The sequence below is a fragment of the Lissotriton vulgaris genome, chromosome 3_1 (assembly GCF_964263255.1).
Source record: "Lissotriton vulgaris chromosome 3_1, aLisVul1.2, whole genome shotgun sequence".
NCBI classification, from domain to species: Eukaryota; Metazoa; Chordata; class Amphibia; order Caudata; family Salamandridae; genus Lissotriton; species Lissotriton vulgaris.
The window spans coordinates 884,307,360-884,328,776 of NC_141689.1; the positions used below are offsets into that span (position 1 = coordinate 884,307,360).

At 43.2% G+C, this 21,417-nt stretch overlaps 1 protein-coding gene across 2 annotated transcripts in view; it reads left to right on the forward strand.

The window, feature by feature from the left end:
• Nucleotides 1-21,417, forward strand: part of GLIS3 (GLIS family zinc finger 3) — a 964,414-nt gene that overhangs the window by 743,954 nt on the left and 199,043 nt on the right. For both annotated transcript variants that reach the window (XM_086961208.1, XM_086961209.1), the window contains one exon: nucleotides 15,172-15,313. In XM_086961208.1, the coding sequence (XP_086817334.1) occupies nucleotides 15,172-15,313 (142 nt within the window). The remainder of the gene's footprint in view (nucleotides 1-15,171; nucleotides 15,314-21,417) is intronic.

Consider the following 21,417-nt stretch of genomic DNA (forward strand, 5'->3'; position numbering starts at 1 on the left):
ACTATAAAAGCAACACAGCTTTAGGCAACCTCAGTGCCTGCAGGAAACAGAAGTCTAGTTGAACAGCACCATAAAGAGGTTTTGCAGACCTACCCCAGAGAAAATATGCCAAAGTGGCAAAAGAGCGACAGTAGCTGAGGGTCATTGCGAAGCAACTGCTACAGGTTAAGAATGCTCATAGTGCAAAAACACACATCCTCTTAATTGCTGATTCAGATCACTTACATAGGAAACACAAATATTGTGTGGACAGAATATCGAGTCAAAAATATTAATCAGCAAAAAATCGAGAATGTAAACAAGTAAGTAAAGATTTACTGTTCTTAACTCCACAAATATATATCTTGACGATGTATACATTGTCATGGTACATATATGTGGCATTACGTATAGTAAAACAAACTTAGCAACACTTACCTGCACATTATATTTGTCCTCTATATTCTTGACACAATATTTTGCCCATAGAATCTTAGATATTTTGTCTGCACACATCTTGCCCTTTGTGCAGCAGATGAGCTGACCTACCGAGCTGCCTAATCGACACCTGTGTAGTTACACACACATTTCTGAACCTTCTGCTGCCTCTGTGGCCTGCCCTCAGCTCACCTGTCTATTTATTGCCAGATTTTCCAAGGACTTTTCTTAAAACGCAAAGAGACCTCAATGGTTTGAGAAATTAAATGGATTTCATGAATGTTCTTAGACTTTTCAGCATATCATTCTCCAACCAATGGCACTCCAAAGCACCTCCAAACATCCCGACAGCCCTCTCGGCTTCCTGCTTCATTGCAAGCCGTTCTGCACACCATCTCTTTAAGGCGAGCACCCCAGAGGCTCACTGATGCTCGCCCAGCAATCTCCCTGACAGACTGAAATGGGTGTGGTTGGTGTTGTGTGGGTGAAGGAGGTTAAAGTTAAGACTACAAGGTCAGTTCTAGGGCACCTCAGGTCTAGGGGCGGCCTTGGAAATCTAAAAAAGGACGGCACCGTAGTGCGCCACAAGCAGGGTCGGATTGGGATCACAATTCGGCCCGGGCACTGACGAAAAAAGTGGCCCACATTCAAGAGGCGTGGCCCACATTCAAGGGGCGTGCCCTTTCATGAAGCTTCATTTGCACAGACAAGGAATGAAAGTGGGAGGATACTGTTCTTGCACACGACACAGGGCCAAGGTGACAATGGCCTACATGCTGAGCAACTAAAAAAATAGCAAGGCCCCTTTTTGTCACAAAATTATTCAAGCCCTCCAGCACGTGAGCACCTGAAAAGCAGCAAAGCCCCTGCTATTACTAACCTACTCAGCCCTCCCCAGACCTTCAGCTCAGGAGCACATGAACAGAGGTAAGGCCCCTGCAATTAGTAAATTAATCAACCATCCAGGCCTTGGGAAAATGTCCTGGCAGGGAAGCACAAAACACAGCTTTCTGGGTCATCCAAGGTAGCCAGTTAGCCAGGGGGGATGCTGAGGTGAAGCTGGTACATGGGAAGTGCATTCCCAGTGTGTTCTGGCAGTTTTAGTATTTACCATTTACTGTAGTATTACCCTTGTACCTGCGTATGGTACCCTTTTGTAACTTGCACAAGTCACTTTTCTCTTGTAACACACTGTTTGCTACCTCTCACTTTTGTTTGCTTTAGATACTTGCACAAGTGCCACCATTGCCTACGTAACGTTTGTTCTTGTGCTGGAGTGTCTGCCATTAATTGCAGTATTATACCTCTACTTGTATTTTGTACGCTTTTGTAACCTGCACACATATCTCTTTTTCCTCCTGTAATGTATCGTTTGCTCCTCTTGTATTTTGGTTGCTCACTATTGTCACTTTTGATTCATGTAACTTAACGTTTGCTTTTGTAATTTGTCCACTTCTAATTTTCTCCTCATGTATTATTGCTGTTCCTAGTGTGAAGCGCTCTGACACCTTCGGGTAAAGTCCGCGCTATATAAAATCGCATAAATAAATAAAACAAAAAAATTCCAAACATCACCAGGCCCCCACAGCAAGACCCATTCTTCCTCGCCCACTATGCCCTGAATGAGAAGGGCTGTGGGCGAGGTGTTAAGACTAACACCGTTTCTGGGCTGCATGGGCCCCAGGGGGGCGAGGTGCAAATGGCTCAAAGGCCTGAGAAACACCTGGCCCCCAGGGAGGCCGATTATTGCAAACAATCACCCCTCCCCAGCCCAGCCTCAGCTTGATTGCTTGGCAGGGTAGGGGTGAAGGAGAGCCCACAGCTGACAATCGCTGTCTGGCCGCACAGCGAGGCTGCTTTCATTTTCTCAGTCTCTGCCTCCGTGCACTCTGTGGGCCGTTTTTTTTCTCCCCTTTCCTAGTCCACTCTCTGTGGACTGGGACATGGGAGAAAAAAAACGGCCCACAGAGGGCACTGAGGCACCGGCCCTTCGGCCCATTCCCGAATGCCCGCCTTGCCAATCCGACCCTGGCCACAAGTAGTAACAGTGTTAAAATGCCACTTTACCTTGGACAGCACAAATCCTTGCACTGACCCTAGGTGGCGGGGCACATCCTGTGTTGACTCCACGTGCATGCCTCAGCTAAAATGATACCGGTCTTCACCTCCCTCCAGGGCTTTAAGTGGGCCGGATCCTGCCGGTGCAGCACCGGCAGTTCTAAACAAGCATTTACAATGCAATGGTTTCGCCTTTGGAAAAGTTAGAGCTATTGGCATTGCTCATGACATTTCTTTTTTTGTTTTTACTTATAAATAAATGGCATTGTTATTTACATTGCCAACAGCTCTGAGAGAGAAACATTGAACATAGGGGGGGGGGAATTTTGTGGGGATCACACTGGGGACAGAAGAAAAGAGCTGATAAACCTATGCACTCTCACGGAGTGAGAGACAAAATCCGAGACAATCCGAGACAAAAAAAGTCATTGAATAAGAAGCAAATAAATGAGATTGACAATAAACACAACCAATGGTAAGCAATGGACAGGTTGTAGGCACACAGTAGGCATTTTGCAATCAGACAAGTTAAACTACGTGGGCTGGACCACAAAAAGTAATGTGTTCACGCTGCGTCAAAATGTCAGGAAGTTAAGAAACAAGCATGGCCAGTACAAATAAGTATGACCTTAATGGGCTGCACTATCAAAGACACACTCATCACTCTGAACTCGCACTAGCACTGTTCATCCCCTGCACTTGCACAGGGAAACCACTTCTCCTCCCCTGGCTTTCACAAACACCTCTCCTGTTGCACTCACATAGGCACACATCCTGTATCAGCACTTACACATGAAACCCCCCTGCCTCTGCACTCACAGATAGGCCCACCCGTCCTCCTACACCCACAGGCCCACCCCCTTCTCCTGCATCCACACAGGGCGACCCCCTTCTCCTGCATCCACACAGGCCCACCCCTTCTCCTGTAGAACACCACTCACCCCGCACTGGCACAGAAATCCCTGCACTCGGAGCAACACCCCTCGCGCCGCACGCATTCAGGTACATTGGCACAGACGCACCTCCCACCTCCGCACCTTAATAAAAACACTCCCTGCTGACTTTGGCAGTTTTAGAGCTATCACCTAGAGGTGTATAGACTCCGGATGCTGTGCCACCCGGTCCCTTGGGAAATGGCTGTTTTTGAAACCTCAGCCCTCCCCTTTGCCAGTGACAGGTGGAGTAACAACACTGTGGTGTTTAATAAACAGAATAGGGACCACTGAAGGGGCGGGGGTGGGTTTGTCTACGAATCAACCATCGCCCTACATCGCGGTTAAAGTACCAAGCTCTGGTGAACAAGTAAATGCAAGGAACTTGCTTATACAGGAGAAATTGGTGAAACTATGTCCTTTATATTAAACAACTAAGCATTCTGCCTGAATGCACAGAGGTGCAGTGTTAATTATAGAAATGCATATCTTAAGAGAGAGGCCCCTGTTGACACACGGCTATTGCATCAAATACTACTAAAAAAATACTTCATGCACGTTATGGACCCATTTTCCCGCTGCATGACACAAAAGCATGCACATATTACTACAACTTAGAAACATAAAAGTGAACCCCTCCCCCCCCCGAAGAAGCAGGGGGGATCCAGACTGCTCAACATTCATAAATAATGACACTTTCCAGGGAAATACACTGGAACGGAGAGATATTTTGAGGAAGACAGCAGGCCGCTTATGAATAAAAATGGGAATGGGTCTAAATGAGAGAGTGTCTGGGTCACATAGAAGAGGTTGACAGACCGTCTCTTCCATTCCGTGTTCCAAGCAGTCCCCTTCCCGTTCTGCCACAGGCCCTCAGCCCTTGCTCCCACACCCCCTGGCCACCATCACGCCCACTCACCTGCAGCAGGCAGGCCGCTCTGTCCCAGCTGACAGTTGTGGTTTTGAGAGGAAACAGGCTCCTGGAGGCTTGACAGACCGTCTCTTCCATTCCGTGTTCCAAGCAGTCCCCTTCCCGTTCTGCCACAGGCCCTCAGCCCTTGCTCCCACACCCCCTGGCCACCATCACGCCCACTCACCTGCAGCAGGCAGGCCGCTCTGTCCCAGCTGACAGTTGTGGTTTTGAGAGGAAACAGGCTCCTGGAGGCTTTCTGGAGGGGGCGGCTCTCGCCACAGGGAAGGGGTCGGCGAGGGGGGGGGCGCGGCCTCCTCCTCGGTATCGCGCCGCCCTTAGGCCCGGGGCTGTTAAATGGAGGGCCGCTACCCGGAAGGGCACGCTCTCCCTCCGCCCTGCGGTCCGTCCGCTGCTGGGCGCCCCGAGTTCCCCGCCGCTATCACTCTGTGTGACACTCCTCCTCACCTCCTCCCTTCTGTTTTCGTGTTTGTACAAGATGGCCGCCCTCGCCCGTCTCGTCACGTGACTTAGTGCGATAGGGGAGGGGTGCGAGGAGGAAGAGGTGTACGGCGAGCAAAAAGAGCGTGAAGGCGCTCGAAACGTCAAGAGGCGCATGCGCAAAAGTGTTGCGTCGCGACAGTAGCACTGGTGAGTCAGGCAAAACGTCCTAGCTTTCGGTTCAATTATTTGAAAGGAGTGCGGGGGACAACGTTTCAGAAAGGGGGCGGGGCGCGAAGGCGTGACGCGTTTACGGGCTCGCGGCTGAGACGTTATGGCTAATGACGTCGCTGGAATTGGACGAACCATATCTCAGTTAAAACAGAAGAAAGACAAGCGGCGTTGTATTTGTGTAATCCGCAGCGCGCCAGACTAAACTGACTCCGCACAGCCCAAACTTACTCTGCACAGCCCACAGGTCTGGGCTTTTAGTAATAAAAGGCGAGAGGTTCTATTGCTGTGGTTTTACGTGAGTAGGCGAACGCGAAACCTCGGAGAAACCTCGGAGAGGACGAGGGGGGCGGGCGGGAGAGGACGAGGGGGCGGGAGAGGACGAGGGGGGCGGGAAAGGACACGGACGTCGGGAGGGAGGCGGGAAACGTGGGGACGGCGGGAGGAGGGACACAGGCGAACGCGAAACCTCGGAGAAACCTCGGAGAGGACGAGGGGGGCGGGCGGGAGAGGACGAGGGGGCGGGAGAGGACGAGGGGGGCGGGAAAGGACACGGACGTCGGGAGGGAGGCGGGAAACGTGGGGACGGCGGGAGGAGGGACACAAGGCAGGACAGCAGCAAGCACGGCCCGGCCGGACCAGACTCGGGGGCGTTCCCGGCGTCGCGTGACGTCGCCAAAGCCAAAGAATCTCGGGAACGCCCCCGTGTCTGGTCCGGCATTGACGGACGCCTCTCTGTTCCAATGGCTAGCCTCCATTTATGGAGCTAGCCAATGAAGCAGAGAGGCGTGTTCAAGTCACCCATACTAGAAACTACAGATTTCTCTGGAGGAGGAGCCTAACGGCTCCGCCCCCCAGCGAAACCTAAAAAGCAGGCACTGAGGCAGGTCCCTATCGGGCAATCCATTTTTGTTTTCACACTTAGGGTGGAAAAATATTTTTACTCTGCAGCAGTGCCACCCTTTACTGCCTTTGACGTAACTCCAAAGATACTCGTTATATTTCTATCACAGTCTCATTTAAGAACTGATGCATTTTCAATATTATATTCAACTAAGCCATAGTTATTGCTTATTTTTCTTATGCAACTAACAAACATTGAAAAAGCCAATAGTACTGACGTGTACTTGTAGGTATAATGTTACTAGTTGTATTATATGTCTGGATGCAATGACAGAAGCAGCTAAATACCAGTCTGGCGGCACACTATTGTATGCACACATTTTTAACTTATGAGTTTAAGCCACGCCCCTAATTACATTGGCCACTCCACTTTGAGAGACACCTCACTCCTCCTACCCCCCTCCGTCCGCCGCCCCCCCCCCCCCCCCCCAGTTTTTTCATCCCACTTTAAGCTCTGCCTCCCTCCAACTTCTTGTTGGGTTGTCGATTGCAATGGAAAGGCAGGCGTGTTCCCTCTATTTAAGGACGCTTCTTTTCATTCTCAACAGCCCCCCTCCGAGTGTATAAATTCCTCCGCCAGGCACCGCGTGCTGAGGTTCTGCTCCCTCAGGTCGCACCAGGTGAATAACACTGTCATTTAGCTGACGCTGGATGCGCGTTGTTGTTTCAAACGAAGAGAAGACATGCTAAGGAGCCTCTTGGAGTTCACCGCTAAATACAATCTTCCCTAAAGACATCATCAGAACCGCTCAGCTATGCCAGTGAGAGTGTGGGCGCGTATTTGCTGCGTGCCTGAGTGATGGCGCATTAAACATAACACCGCGGCTCGGAAGCTGGTGTGTATGCTTCACTCAGAGAAGTGTTTAATTCGGCAAATAGGCAAACTTTCCCAGCATGCACCCCACTATAAACTTATTTCTGATTCATTTTTCACGTTACTATATCAAACCACTAAAAGTCAGTTTGGAACTCCTGAGACACAGAAGCTATCATCGGTGCATGATTTTTGGCGCTTTAGACACAGTGCAGACGGTGTTTGTTAAAAATGTGCATCTGTGTGTAGAAAACCTGACCGTAAACATCCGGGGGCTTATTTGCGCCGCTTTTGCGTCATTTTTTTAACAATGGAAAAGTGGCGCAAGTGCCTTGTAAATCTGCCCCCCCCCCCCACACCTCCCCCCCGTCTTCCGGTCGTTAAGCATCACAGGACACACAGCACTTCTCCCGTTTGATGAATGGGTCTCTCGAGAAAGGAGCGCTGCTAGTGACATGGAAAGCGTGATTGTTTCTGACAGCAGCTTCAGGCCCGGAGTGTACACGTGTGCCTGATTTCACGAGGGGGCCTCGGTGCTACTGATAGCCGCGCAGGCCTGGCTGCTAGTAGCTAACAAGAACCAGACCGGGGTCGATGACGGCACACGGAGGACACCACATCTGCGCTCCGGAAACGGCTTTTACTAAGGACGCAGAGTTGATTGCCTTACGTAATTGGCAACTTTCCGTTTTACTTCTCCACATTTTCGAAGTATTCTCTCCACTCAAAAAACAAACAAAATAATCAACCGATGACAAAAATGGTAGCGCCGGGACTTTCGAGTCACTAGGTGCACCAATTGTTAAGGTTCAGTTCGAATCTCCTCCACAGGTGTGACTGAACTCACCCAACACAATTACCTTTCACGTCTAAATCCAAAGAAAGTGATTCACGCACGCAGAGAAGAATTTATGGTGACACTGGTGCTCTTAGAACACCGATAACACGTCAGGCTGAATTAACTACCTTAAGCATTTCATATTCTACTGTAAAGCCACATGGGATCATGAGAAAAACTGGTGAAATAGACACATTTACTCCTTGTGAATTTTATTGGACACTTTAGCAAAAAACAATGGGTTCTTTGAAAGAAGCCAGAAGGAATCCGAAAGAACTGGGCATAGTGTGGCTTGGAGGTTTCCAGGCAGTCCATTCGGCTATCTGAATATGGGCCAAAGCGTAGTCGAAGGGCCTTGATTTACAAGTTTGGCGGTGATGGTCCCACCCTTGCGGCGGTTCCAGCTTCCCCTCCCGCCTAGCTGGCAGTCAGCCTGCTAAATTACAGTGTTGGTGGGTTGCAGGAGGGAAGACTGCCAGAGTGCCGACACCACCGCCAGCCATTCGCAGACCGCCGCATGGCGGCAGGGAGAAAGCAGCTGTCAGAGGGCAGTACACACAAGGGTACCGCTATCCGGATTACGAGATACCTTTCCATCCCTTTCCATCGAGCCAACCGTGGTGGTGAGACTGCCTGCTTCGAGTTGGTAGAATCACAGGAGATGGATTGCAAACTCACCCATTTACTTTTTTTCACCTCAGTCTTCCGCAGGGAAACCATCCTCCATTCCTCTGGGGCCGCCCTACACAGCAGCAACTTGACCCCAAGGAAAACAACCCTGTCGGCACCGGGATCCAGTTAAGTTGGTTCCCATTGACCTCTACTGGGCACATCTGGTCCAGAGCCCTGCAATGGCAAAGTACACGTACTAGGTATTTTTCAAGCGTCATACATATATGTACAATTAACACATGTGCAGTCAAAATGTACACACCTGCGTCGACACGTGGAAAAATATTTCCAACCATCATAAACACCGCCGCTGGGGCACTGGGTACATCATAATATGGCGAGAGAGAGACAGCTGACTCGGTGTGCACTTGGGACGGCTGCTGCGGTGGTATGCCGGTAAAACCGCCAAACTCGTAATCAGACCCTAAGCTAGGGTGACCAGGCGTCCCCGTTTTGCCAGGACGGTCCCCGTTTTTAACCAGCTGTCCCAGTAAATTTCAAGAAATGTAGCTCATGTCCCTGAAAACGGTGGGAGGTGTTTTTTATGGTTTACAAAGCAGGGATAGTGAGCAATTGTTTCAAGAAAGCAATTTAAATTAACAGGCAAGCTACTGGGTTTAAAAATTGCATTTCATGCATGTTCTTACTGCCTGTTCTGTTATTCTCTGCTAAGGAGCACTGTCATCGCTTGAAGTAAAATTGTAGTCCTTCTTCTATTTTTGTGAAATGTCCTGGTTTTTGGATTTAAAATTCTGGTCACCCTACCCTAAGCCATGTGACCGTAGGCAGATGTTAAATATTGCTAGAGGCACAACGAGGAATCATATTAGTTGGCAAATAATACTGATCTTGATAATATCACTACCATGCATGTGCAGATTAGGATAAGCATGGATATTAAATGTGTTTTACTATGGAAGAGAGAGGGATATTATGTGTGCATGACCTATATTTTACAAATAACTTGCAGCATGCATGTTTGAAAATAATGAGTTGCTATATAAACCATTCCACGGTGTCTAAAAAATTCGTAACAACTTGACACCCTAAACGAACGTATTCATGTCAATGCTTTAACACCAGCGGGAACTGTGAAATATTTCTCCTTGTGTTGACTTTGTTTGCTCTGGCCTGATTTCCTGCTTGCTTAAAGTAACATTGTACAGTATCCACTCCACCAGGACTGATGGCGTAATGTAAAATGATTGCTCCCCCCTTCAGAAGGGACCACTGAGTCTTCCATACCTTACAGATATTCATTTGCCTTTAGCTGTAGGGTGCCCCCTAAAGGTTTGAGGTCCTCTGAAGGTTTCCGCACCCCCCTGCACCACAGGGTCTGCAGGAGCCTGCATAATGCCCCGCATGGACGGTCAGTTGGTGGTCGCCAGGGGCTGCAACTTCAACCCTCGTCTTGCCCTTTGAGAGTCATAACACTGCCTTTGCGACCCCTGGCCTCAGATGTGACAATAGCAGTTTCAAGAATAGCAGACAAACAGTGTCCTGGTGAGCACTGTTTACTTTCTGAAGATCCCACTGGAATATTACATTTTATGTTTGTTAAAATAAGTGCTTTCACATGTGCAGTATTCTTCAAAATGTATCCTATGAGACAAAGGAAAAAGAACATTATTTAAAGTTGTTACCTTGCTTTATTATTGTGAGTATATCACAAAGCAAGTTAATGGGTCTGGCCTTGGCAATGTGTTTTTAAAATTGTTTATTTAATTTTAATATTGCAACAATATGGAACCAAGAAAATTGAAAAAACATGCAGGCTAAACGTGACGTCAATCACTTGTTTTAACCATTTTATCTTTTTAAAAATACGAATATAAAAAAATGGCTAAAAGCAAAACATCTTTTAGGTATCAAAAGTACACATGGTCATAGTCCTGCCAGGCTCTGAAGGAAACTACTGTGTGTAAAGATCTTCAACTTGTGAAAGAGCAGAAGGCCGTAACTCACAGTGAAATTAGCCAATGGCTGCAGTGGGCTGCCCCAGTGCTACATGCTGTATCCTGCAGGAGGCAGAAAGAAAAATGTGAATGACTGTTGAATGGAGAAATTGCCAAGAGAGCTAACCCAAAGCAGATTTATGTTTTTTCATTTTAACTACACTAGGGTGGCAAAACTGCTAAAACTGTCTCTATGCCATACCTAATGTAGTGTTTGAACAAAACAGTCACCTCTGTTCTTCCTAAGTGTGATAGTTCTTAACTAGTGTCATAAATCAAACCTTGTTAACAATGATAAGGAGTAAATCAAGTCGATAACATACGTCATATTCAATATAAGGCACATATGGATTAATAACGATGGGCATGACAACTATTGTATTTTTAAATCTCTATTGTGGTTCATCAATACATTTTCTCTTTGAGTTATATACCAAGCATCAATGGCATAAATTGCTGTGACGTTATCAGGATAACGCTTAGGTACCATCACTTCCTGGGTTTCAGGTTCAAAGGCCATGACCCCACTTCCTGCGGCCAAATTGAGGTAAAAAGGCATGTGATGTCACTTCTTCCAACACTGGCATTTTGGTGAATTGATGTCCATGATATTGCTGATGCGGGAATGTAGTTTTAATTAAAATCTCAGTTTACCACCATGAGGTCTAATCCCCGCTTTCTCTGGCCTCTCCCGGTCCAATGGATCTTTGCCGTTGTTTTATAGAAGATCAAAGGCTGTACATCTCACATAAACTTATAATCACTATTCTATTTTCAGTCAATAATGAAAGTTTGTTATAAGTTAAAGGGTTTCATTTATCAAATCTTTTTAGTAAATCATCTTTAGTGCAAGTCACAAATTAATTTGTATTAATCTTGATCATCAATATATGAACGGAAAAGGGAAATAAATATTAGTTAATCAGAAGGTATAATAAATGCATTAAAGTGCATTCCATAAAGAGGAGAATACCAATTCTAGAAATGGGGTGAACATGGTGTTAGTCAGAACCCATAAAGAGTTCTAATTTGTGAGAGTGAGAGAAAGAGATGAGCATAGAGATTTAGCATCAAAAGTCAGCTAAATAGCCCTGTTTAAGATGATGTCCCTACCCCGGTTCTTTTATGCCTTGCAAATTCACTCGACCCGGTTCCAATTGCGTATTTCAAAGAAATTGAAGCCCTCCAGAGAGACCTGTTGTGGGACGGAAAGCCTTCCATTGCCTTAAAGAAGCTCACGCTACATTGGTAGGATGGGGTTATTGACCTCCAAGATATCAAGAAATACTACTGGGCAGCTCATTTGGCATCTATCAACCATGGTACCTACGCCTATCCTAATGACACAGGCTACAATATGGATAGATGGCTTCTCCCGGGTGAGAACTGTACTCCAAACCTAACCAATATCTCCTGTTGGACCCTACTGGACACTCGGTTTGTATCTGGCATGCAGTCTCTAAATCCTGAGGTTGGGGACAGAAACTCACACTAACGACCCCCCTACGGGACTCAGAGCAACTGGGTAATCTTTGGAAGTGTAAGGGATTCTATAGGTGGGACCTCATAGGGATTTCCAAATGAAAGACCTGTGGGAAAAAGAAGAGGTGAAAGCATTTGCCTCTCTACAGCAGCAGTACGAATTAGCAGACTCAGAGCACTTCAGATACACGCAGGTCTGTCACACATTGCAATCACGCCTCACTAAAGGCACAGCCCCCCCGGACTCCTCCCCACTGGAAGATAGGTTGCTAGATGGTCATCAACCTGAGAAAACCATATCGCTAACATACAAAAAACTGATTAACAACATGGCAGACCCCTTCAAGCCGCTGTGAGAAAAGTGGGTAAGAGATGACATGGAACTAGATGATGAAGAATGTCAGGAGGCGGTCTCTTTCCCGAGGGTGGTAGCGATCTCAGCGAGACTCAGGCTAGTTGAACTTAAAATTCTCCATAGGGTATATGCCACAGGGCCTCGTTCGGTAGAAATGGGTAGACCTGGGGAAGGGGAATGAAGACGGGGATGTGGCAATGAGGGCACGTTTATGCAGATCATCTGGGAATGTGAACAGATACGATCCTATTGGCAGGAAATACATGACATTCTAAGTGAAGTACTTGCACAAGCCCTACGCCCTGAAGTGCGTAGGTGCCTGTTGAACGTGTGGGAACCCACTGACCTAAATAACTATCACACGCAGTGGGGTAACCTGGGATTAATGTTAGCTAAAAGAAACACTGCAAAATTGTGGGGAGCGGCACAACCTCCCGTGGTGCAGGCTTGGGAAGCAGATCTTGATTGGTGTATGTACAGAGAAAAGACCATCTACATAGCACGGGGCTGCCCCCAAAAGTGGTCCCGAATTTGGAGTCAGTGGAACTCCTATTAAGGAGACATCTGTACCTACCCACGTAGCGTTGGCCGAGATGATCCCCCTACCCCGTAGCCAGGCGTTGCGATGTAATGTAATGGCATACTGTTGCTCATTGTCTCAGTTGATTGGAAATGTGCTACCTTAACCTTAAAACATACTTTTTATACTGCATATTTTATGTCGATGAATGTTAATAAAAATAATTATATAAAAAAAGTCAGCTTATATATACAAAAAATCAATAAAAGCAGAACTTCTCATACAAATAGGTTCAAGAAACTTAATAGATTCTCAGAGCACTGTGGAAATGTGAAAAGAAAGTGTTTTAGGAGTGTTAACATACTCTAGAAACACTTACTAATATAGAAAACACGCATGTTTTATCACTGTTGCAGCTTGCAGTCTTCTTCTTTCTTCAGCCAGCCAGTCATCTTGTGGTGCTCTCATGGGTACAGGATCATTCCTCATCTCCTCACAGAAAACACAATGACTTCTACATAGCAGCTCCATGGTTGTAACTATTTCTTTTCACCTAGCGGTTTCCTCTTGTCTACTTATTATACATTTTCTCATTTAAAACTACTTTCTCATGAGGGAATCTTTATATCTATCATTTTAAATAAGAACACTTATTTGTTTGCTAGCAACAATCATTGCATAAGAGGAAACATTTGCAGAATTAAATGAAAACATTTATGCAACTATTATTAACTATGAAAACATGTTAATGGGAAGGCCAGGAAATAAACAAGTTATGCACATTTAGCAATTTTTTTAACTCAAGTCAGCTTGTAAGGCAATGTTTCTTCAGTCATTGTATGGACTAGTATAAGTAAATATGGTTACCTACTACAATTTTTGCATTTAAATGCATTTTGTTTTCATTAAAAACTGCACGCTATTTCTGCACATTGTTATAAACTGTATTAATTTCTCAATATTATTTAAGCACTACCCCAGTAGCACCAGTCACTAAATTTGTCCCATTGTATTTTTAAGTTACTGTGGACTGTAATGCTGTTTTCCAAGTGCTAGGAGTGTGTCATGAGTTCTGAACAATTCAGGCACTTCGACAAAACTAAGGCGGCAACCCCAAATGTACGAAAATAATTCTGTTACTGCTTTTGTCATTTGTCCTGTTGCACTAAATAAACAAAAGATGCATTTCATATTTGGCCAGACAGTTATAGCCGATAAGGCATAGGCTCTGACTTAGATTATAGAACCCATGGGCAGGACATTGATCCTTGGCTTCTCCACTTTCTCAAATAGTTTCGCTTTGGTCACATCACTTTCTCTGCCTATGCACCATCTCCCCTATCTGAAAAACACTGATCAACAAAGTGCTTAGGTACATGATCTATGGAATACAAAATCTTGCTCACTCACTCAGACCGCCATCCTTAAAATCATGGCTTAACTCTAAAATGTTTGTGTTTTAGTGCCAAAGAACAACCCCGTGCCTAGTGTCCACTATTTGTCTGTAACTACATTTATTGTAGGCAAAACTTACTAGCGACTGCTGACAGCTTGCATCCCTGAAGGTATGACCGACTTCCACTTTAAAAAATTGTTGAATCTTTCAAAAAAGGAACTGGAAGAGAAATAATGTATGAATACTATAAAACATGATCTGCCCAAAGGCTTGTGGTGGGCCCAGCTAACTTATCCACACTTCAGCATTTGTTTTGGGAAACCAAATCATAAAAGCATGCATTTTGCCGGGTCTCTCTTCTTTAATTTCCATTTGAGTTTTGGTTTCTGTATGCCTGAAAAGAGTGTTTCTTCTTAGTCACTAGAGGGATGATTTAGAGTATGGCTGAGAGGGTACTCCATTGCAGTAGTGACAGGATACCCTCTCTGTCAAACTCTCGGTGTCCCTGCCTGATCTAGAGGTGGGCAGACCACCAGGTTCACCCCCATGGAGTAAAATGTACTTGGTCAGCATAAACCTTCCTCCGACGGCTCAAGGTAGTAGAGAGCATACAATCATCTATTTCAAGTGGGCGATATGATGACATGCTTTTACTGTCCTTGAGCACCAGTTATATCCTGGAGGTTAAGGACAGTAAAAAACAAATTACCCCGCACCATCGAAAGAAACTCTGTAAATTTTTTATTTTTCAAAAATGCACTCCTTGAATGTGAGTTTGTTTTTGGAAAATAAAAAACTCAGCAAACGTCTGATAGATGGCTTTCCTGTTTGGTAAAGCCGTCCGTCAAACTTTTTCTTCATTGACTGAAACCACCAATATATAGAGATGTCTTCTGGGCTGGTGGACATTTCTAAATTTGAGGGGCAGAGTAAAGATAGGTTGGCAAATAAAAAGTCCTCCACCATCCTGTTTACCGTTACTCTGTCCGAAAAATCCTAAATCAGGCCCTAAGTATTGAATGATAATGTACTTTTGTTTCTAGAGACTGACAAGTCTCCGTTGCTTTGTCAGCTGCTGGCTCCACCATTATGTTTTGCAGAATTTTTGTGTGACTTCAGATGTAATAACCACAAAGACCTCTTTAATTCAATTTCTTTGCTTGAGTTGCCATTCTCAAGATTCACATCTATGATGATTTTATGCACTGAAATTTTTTTATGTACCTATGGTTCTTTCTACTTTTCAGTTGCGATCCAGCACTGAGCTTGAACAAGATATCCTCAGTGACTGCCTAACAATCCAACCTCTACAGACATCTGTTTCTCCACATGATGGTGCAGATACAACCATGGGACGTTCACCATGCCCTGTCCATGATGTATATCCAGGTAAAGAAGTCAATGTGTTTTGACAGCAAGTATAAACTTTAAAAAAAATGTCTTTTCCCCCTGAGATTAAGACCATTTTCTTATATCATATTTTATTGGTGCTCCTGTAGCTGTTGTTTTACATTTTAGGAATATGATAATATTCTTGTTAGTTTCACAAAATCACCTGTCACAAATGCAGCTGATGTATTTCCTGGACAAAATTATATTAAATGATAAATTGTCTTAGATGAAAAAGAAGTGTCTGCTTTTAGGATTTTACAAAATATGAATGCCTGAGTGAATATTACAGTATTGCAATTGTGATTAGGACCTTCAAAAAGATACAGTTCAGGAAAATAGTATGAGGGGTCAAATGATCAGAACCAGACAGTTTCTGCAGGCAAAGCATGAGGGCAAGATTATCCTTCCTGACCTTTTCTGCACATTATGGGGACCTCCTTTTCTTCTGAAAGCTAGTTGTAATGTAGCTAGATGATTACGTATTTATGAAAACTTTATTATTCATAATTTGAAACAATGTTCACTACTCCTGTGCTCTTTGCAGCTTGAGATATATATTGATGGGTGGGTCAAATTGTAAAAGGTCCTAATAGGATAATGGCATTGCCGTTAAAACAGGCCAAAGTTAATGAATATCAAAATTCAGGATCGCTGGAGTACTAATTGCCATAGTGTTATCAATGGGTAGAAAGAAGACAAATTATTGCTGTTATGTGACCCTTGGAAAAGTCTAGTTTAGGCTGATTAAAAAGCCTTCCCAGGAAAGAAAACACCTTAGCATAGCAGAGAGTACTTTGTTAATACCAAATAACAGATACAGATAGCTTCAATTCACTTATGAAATAACTGTAATCCCCATTCTCTCTCTCTCTAATTTTTCTCAGTAGCATAAGATCAGATAAGCATAATCTTATGTAAAAGTGATATTAAAATGCTCAGTGCCCCACAAGAAACAGTTCATGCAAGTATGATCAGTCTAATGTACCATTTGTGATTGTGCCTATTTCCTCTTTTGTGCAATTTCATTGCTGTTTAATGTTATGTAAGGAATGCGGTTCAAATAAGAAAAATAAAAAATGTGATAAAAGAATAATACTATTGAGATGGAAGGAAAATAATGCTTTCATGAAAACTCTTTTTTATGAAAACGCTTTAAATGTATTTAACTCCATTCCATGGAGAAGCGAGCTTACTTTTAAGATTGCAATGTACATGAAAATGCGTATTGTGACCACAATTATTTGCCTGTTTTCTTCTGGGATAGTCAGGATGTTGAGCCATATCCATATTTGTGCTGATAGGAATAAGGGGATGCTGCTGAAATGGAGCTAGCAGTTTGCACTAAGAACATAGTAGGACATCCAGACCGCCTGGTAATTGATCTCCATGATGTACAATTTTACATACAGTAATTTATTGGTTCAGACCCTCTCTAATCCAAATTTGGGCATTTCACCATTATCCCATATTTGTTAAATAGAATTGATGTCTGAATGTTTCCCAATTATCCACTGAAATTCATTATTCATCTTTAACTATTCATTCTTCCACAATGATGAATTCATAACTACCATATCATGAACAATATTTCTCAAACCAGATTCCATCTGAAATATCTTGTTGTGTGAGCTGTCTGTAATCCGTCTCTATCATACACTTCAAACTTTGAGCACGATATAAAAATCAGCTACTGTTCTTTTCAATTTTCTGAGTCAAATTACAACAGAGTTTCACTTTCTAGATTAAGGAAAGCCACATTTCTCACTTAGTAAACAATTAATTTCCACATACGAATGTTGCTTCCATCAAGACTGGACTTTAATAACTGTGTTGATGTTAGTAAACACATTTTTTAGTTAGTGAAAAACGTGATTCACACCTCTGTTACCTGAACACTGTTTCAACTAGCTGAAAACTAACATACAGAAATTCATTAAAAAAGAGCATCCTTGTTTTGTTGTTTTCGAGAGACAAAATTGGTTTCCAGGAAGATGTGGTTCTTAGAGATCTGAACTAATGTATAAGAGCACGAAGCTTGCAATTACCCCACCCTCAAAATAATTTACCAGCGTTCCTATAATGTTAGACTAAACTAAACATCTTTTCAACTTTGTTGCCAAAGGCTACATTGTTGTCTCTACTTTGTAAAGTAGTGCAGCACATGGTGACTGTATTTCACATTTTACATGTATTCAATTAGTAATGTAGTTAATGTTTGTGCAACCATGTATTCTTGATAACAAGTTTGTTCTTTTCAAATAAACGTTTTTGCTTTCTTGTCTGCAAGTCAAATTTCTGTCAAGATCTTATAGCCAAATTTAGTAGGTCTGTAGAAGGAGTGCTCCTGTATATCCTTTGCTTAGTTCAGCATGACATTTACCATGTTGTTTCCATACTCTCTGGGGAATCTTTCTCGTTAATGTTGAAATGTACCTCTGAAAAACACTTTTCAGTTCTATCTTACAGACAGTGATACATCTTAGTGGTTAAAACCTTGCGTGTGGAAAGGCGAAACTATGGAGACCAAGGGATTGTTTTGAGAAACGGGCAAAATTCTAGGAAAGAGGGAATTCCTTTTTGCACTGCTTGAGGTTGACCCGTACCAATAGTTACTTCAAATGTGTTGCAAAGTAATGAGAACTGAACTAAGCAGTTTGGCTCATATGCGCCACTCTTTCCAAGTCAAAGTCCCTAATGTGAAATAGAGTCTTGAAAGGGAAAACATTGTAGTGAGCATACTCTTTACTAAGCACCACTGGTTGCTAGTTACAATCCTGAGCGAACAGCTGGAAAAGCATTTAAAATACTTCTTTTCAGAATCCAGCAAAAGAAAGTGGTAGGAATTAAGTTTGAGAAGAGAGGGAAAGACTTTACAAATCCCACCAAAGAGATATATATGTGATCACTACCTTGTTAGATTAACTTTAAATGGAATATTGTCAGCAGTAAGTTTTTATTGAATAACAAGTATTATCTCTGGACATATGGTGCACATAGTGTGCAAAACACACATTGCTACAGACAAAATGTATTGATGACTATATATAACAAGAAAGCTCCTCCAGAACCAATGAGAAATCGTCTTTGGATTTAACACCAAAAATTATAAATTCCTGGAGAGGTGACAGGCTCTACTTTATTTAGCACAATTATACAGTTATTTGTGACAAAAAATAGTTTTGAATTTTGAGTACATTTGAGTGTGTACTATAGATAACTTATTAGCACATTTGAAACACCTTGGTCCATAGTATTTCCAGTTGCACAGTTTGCATGTGCTCTGCCACATATTAGAATGCATGGTAAAAACACCAGATGTTTTTGCCAGGTAATATTTAGTTTCCAGTATAGAACCAGGCATTTTGCTACATGTTAATTTAGATTACCTTTCTTATATATGATTTATATCAGTCATCAGTGATTTATATACCAATGTTTGATGCCGTCAATTATGTTGACCCCTTGGTAGCCAAGGATTTTCAGAACATTTAATAAGAAATTTAAATAAATCAATTTTGTTTTGCAGTGAGTGCTACCAATTACGATGTACATGTATGTGGGCCATTAGCTGCTGTGGGCAAAACACAGTATGGAATGTGTATTCAGGGTAATGACATTATTCTCTAAAAATACATATTAGATAACCAGTTAGACTTATTTAAGAAACACAGAGATTGAAATTAAATTGGATTTTTACAGCAATCAGTATACATTTGAAGGATATAAGTGTATCCCACATCAGTGTACTCCTGTCTGTATGTCAAAGCAACACATTCACACCGTAACATTCACCATCATAGGTTGTTAATACAAATCTATATTTCCAGCAAGCAATGACCAATATTCTCCTAATTGATCACTTTTGCACTCTCAGGCAGCTGCTACATTCCTGCAGCTGTTCTATTGGTTGGTTGTGAAATCACAAACTTTCAACACAATTCTTTTAACAACCTCTGCTGCCATTCCAGTAAGAAGAATCATCAACGATTGCTTAACTACTGGAATATTTCTGGAAGAACTCAAAAAATCATACATACATAAATTACCAATTTTCAGCTGTCTCAGAGCCGTGGATCAGTGGATGACTTGGAGCCATCTCAAATTGAATGCACTCACGTGTGGCGATTGGAAAAATTACAACCTGCTTGCCGCGTGGCCTGATGAACTGGGATCACTGCCTAAAGTATCGAAGGATGTAAGAAACCTCGGAATGACCATGGACTCCAAGCTGTCGATGAATGCCCAAGTGGATAAACTAGCAAGTTCAAGCTTTGCTACTATAACAACGCTGCAAAGCATTTTCCCTCATTTGAGATTTCCACACATGTCCAAGCTACCATCTCCCTTGTTCTATCCAAACTCAATTACGCCAATAGCCTCTACCACGGATCACCTTTAACGACCATGAAAAGGCTACAATGGATTCAGAACTCGGCTGCCATACTACTCTTGCATATCAAACCACAAGACCACATCTCCCTCTCAGTGAAGTAGTGTGGCTCACTGGTTAGAGGCGGCAGACCCGAGAGCAGAGGACGGCCCGGGACCAGGGTTCGATTCCCGGCGCGGCAGGTTTCTGGACCAGGGTCAGCGGACTCATTAATTCTCTCGCCTCGGTGGCCACTGTGATCAGCGATCACACTCGGCAACTCTGGGCCCCACCAGACCGCCGGGGATGCCTGGTCTCACCCTGGAGATACCCATTAAGGGACCATCTCTCAGGGAAGCCAGGAAGGGTTTCGCAGCGGTCGAAGCGCCTTGGGACCCTACGGGTAAGTAGTGCGCTATATAAATGCCTATACATTTACATTTACATCTCCCCTGCCTTGAAAGCCCTGCATTGGTTATCGGTTGCCAGAAGATCCACGTTCAAGCTGCTTTGTATTACCCACAAAGCAATACATGGAATAGGACCACTCTTCATCAGGAATAAAATCACCAAACACATTCAACAAAGGAACCTCCGCTCTAAAGGAGTATCTCGCCTCAAAATCCCACCATACAAGAAAAAAAACATGGGTGGCACATCCTTCTCTGTTCAAGCAGCCAAACTGTGGAAATCTTTACCCCCAACATAAGATCCACCAACAACCACCTTATCTTCAGAAAACTACTCAAGATTTGGCTCTTCCCCACATAAGCACCATACGAAAACAGAAATTTACAACATATCCCTCTGTATATAAGCTTTTGTTTTCACTATAGATGTGTAACTATCTTTGTGTATTACTTTATAAAACATGTAAAACAATTATGTTGTTAGGAGAAAAGAAAAAAAAATAATAATAATAATATTAATCAATAAAAAAAATCATCTTTGGCCTACATGTACATACTTCCATTGTGCATCTATGTACCTTCCATGTGCTTGGATCTGTGTGTCTGTTACTTTTCTCCTGAAAAAGCATATCCAATGCTCTACCCTATTTCTCATCATGTGTCTCTATCAATATATTTATTCTAACTATACTTACTTCCTTTATGTATCTATATACTTTCAATGTACTTATGGATCTATATATTTAATCACTTTCTTCTAATTTAGCATTTCCAATGCACTAGCCTATTTCTCAGCCTATACTTCTCTCAATATATCTTCTAGCCCAACCTTCTGACTCATCTCAAACTTCTTTCTACTACTCCTTCCAATGCACTACCCTATCTCTCATCCTATAGATCTATCAATATATGCTCTACATCCACTCTCTCATTTATCCCAAACCCCATACCACTACTATGATCACCAAAATAACCCTTTCTAGACTCTCTCCTGCTCTACCCCGCCTTGCATCATCTGACACCTCTTTTTACTACACCGATCCCCAAAAACAAACCTTTCTAAACTCTCCCATCTGATTCCTACCCTCCAAAACTCCTTTTAACTCATCCAAAATCCTCTTCCTACTGCTAAGACCTAAGAAAAAAAATCCTTCACTCTTTTATCCCTCCACTATCCTTTTCAATCGAAATTAACAGACTAACATGTTCACTACTCAAATTCCATATTCAACTATACTAATATACTGCCCAAATAACTGAATAACATATCTACTACTCAAATTACTTTATATTTATACTATACTAATTTTCAACACTAATCC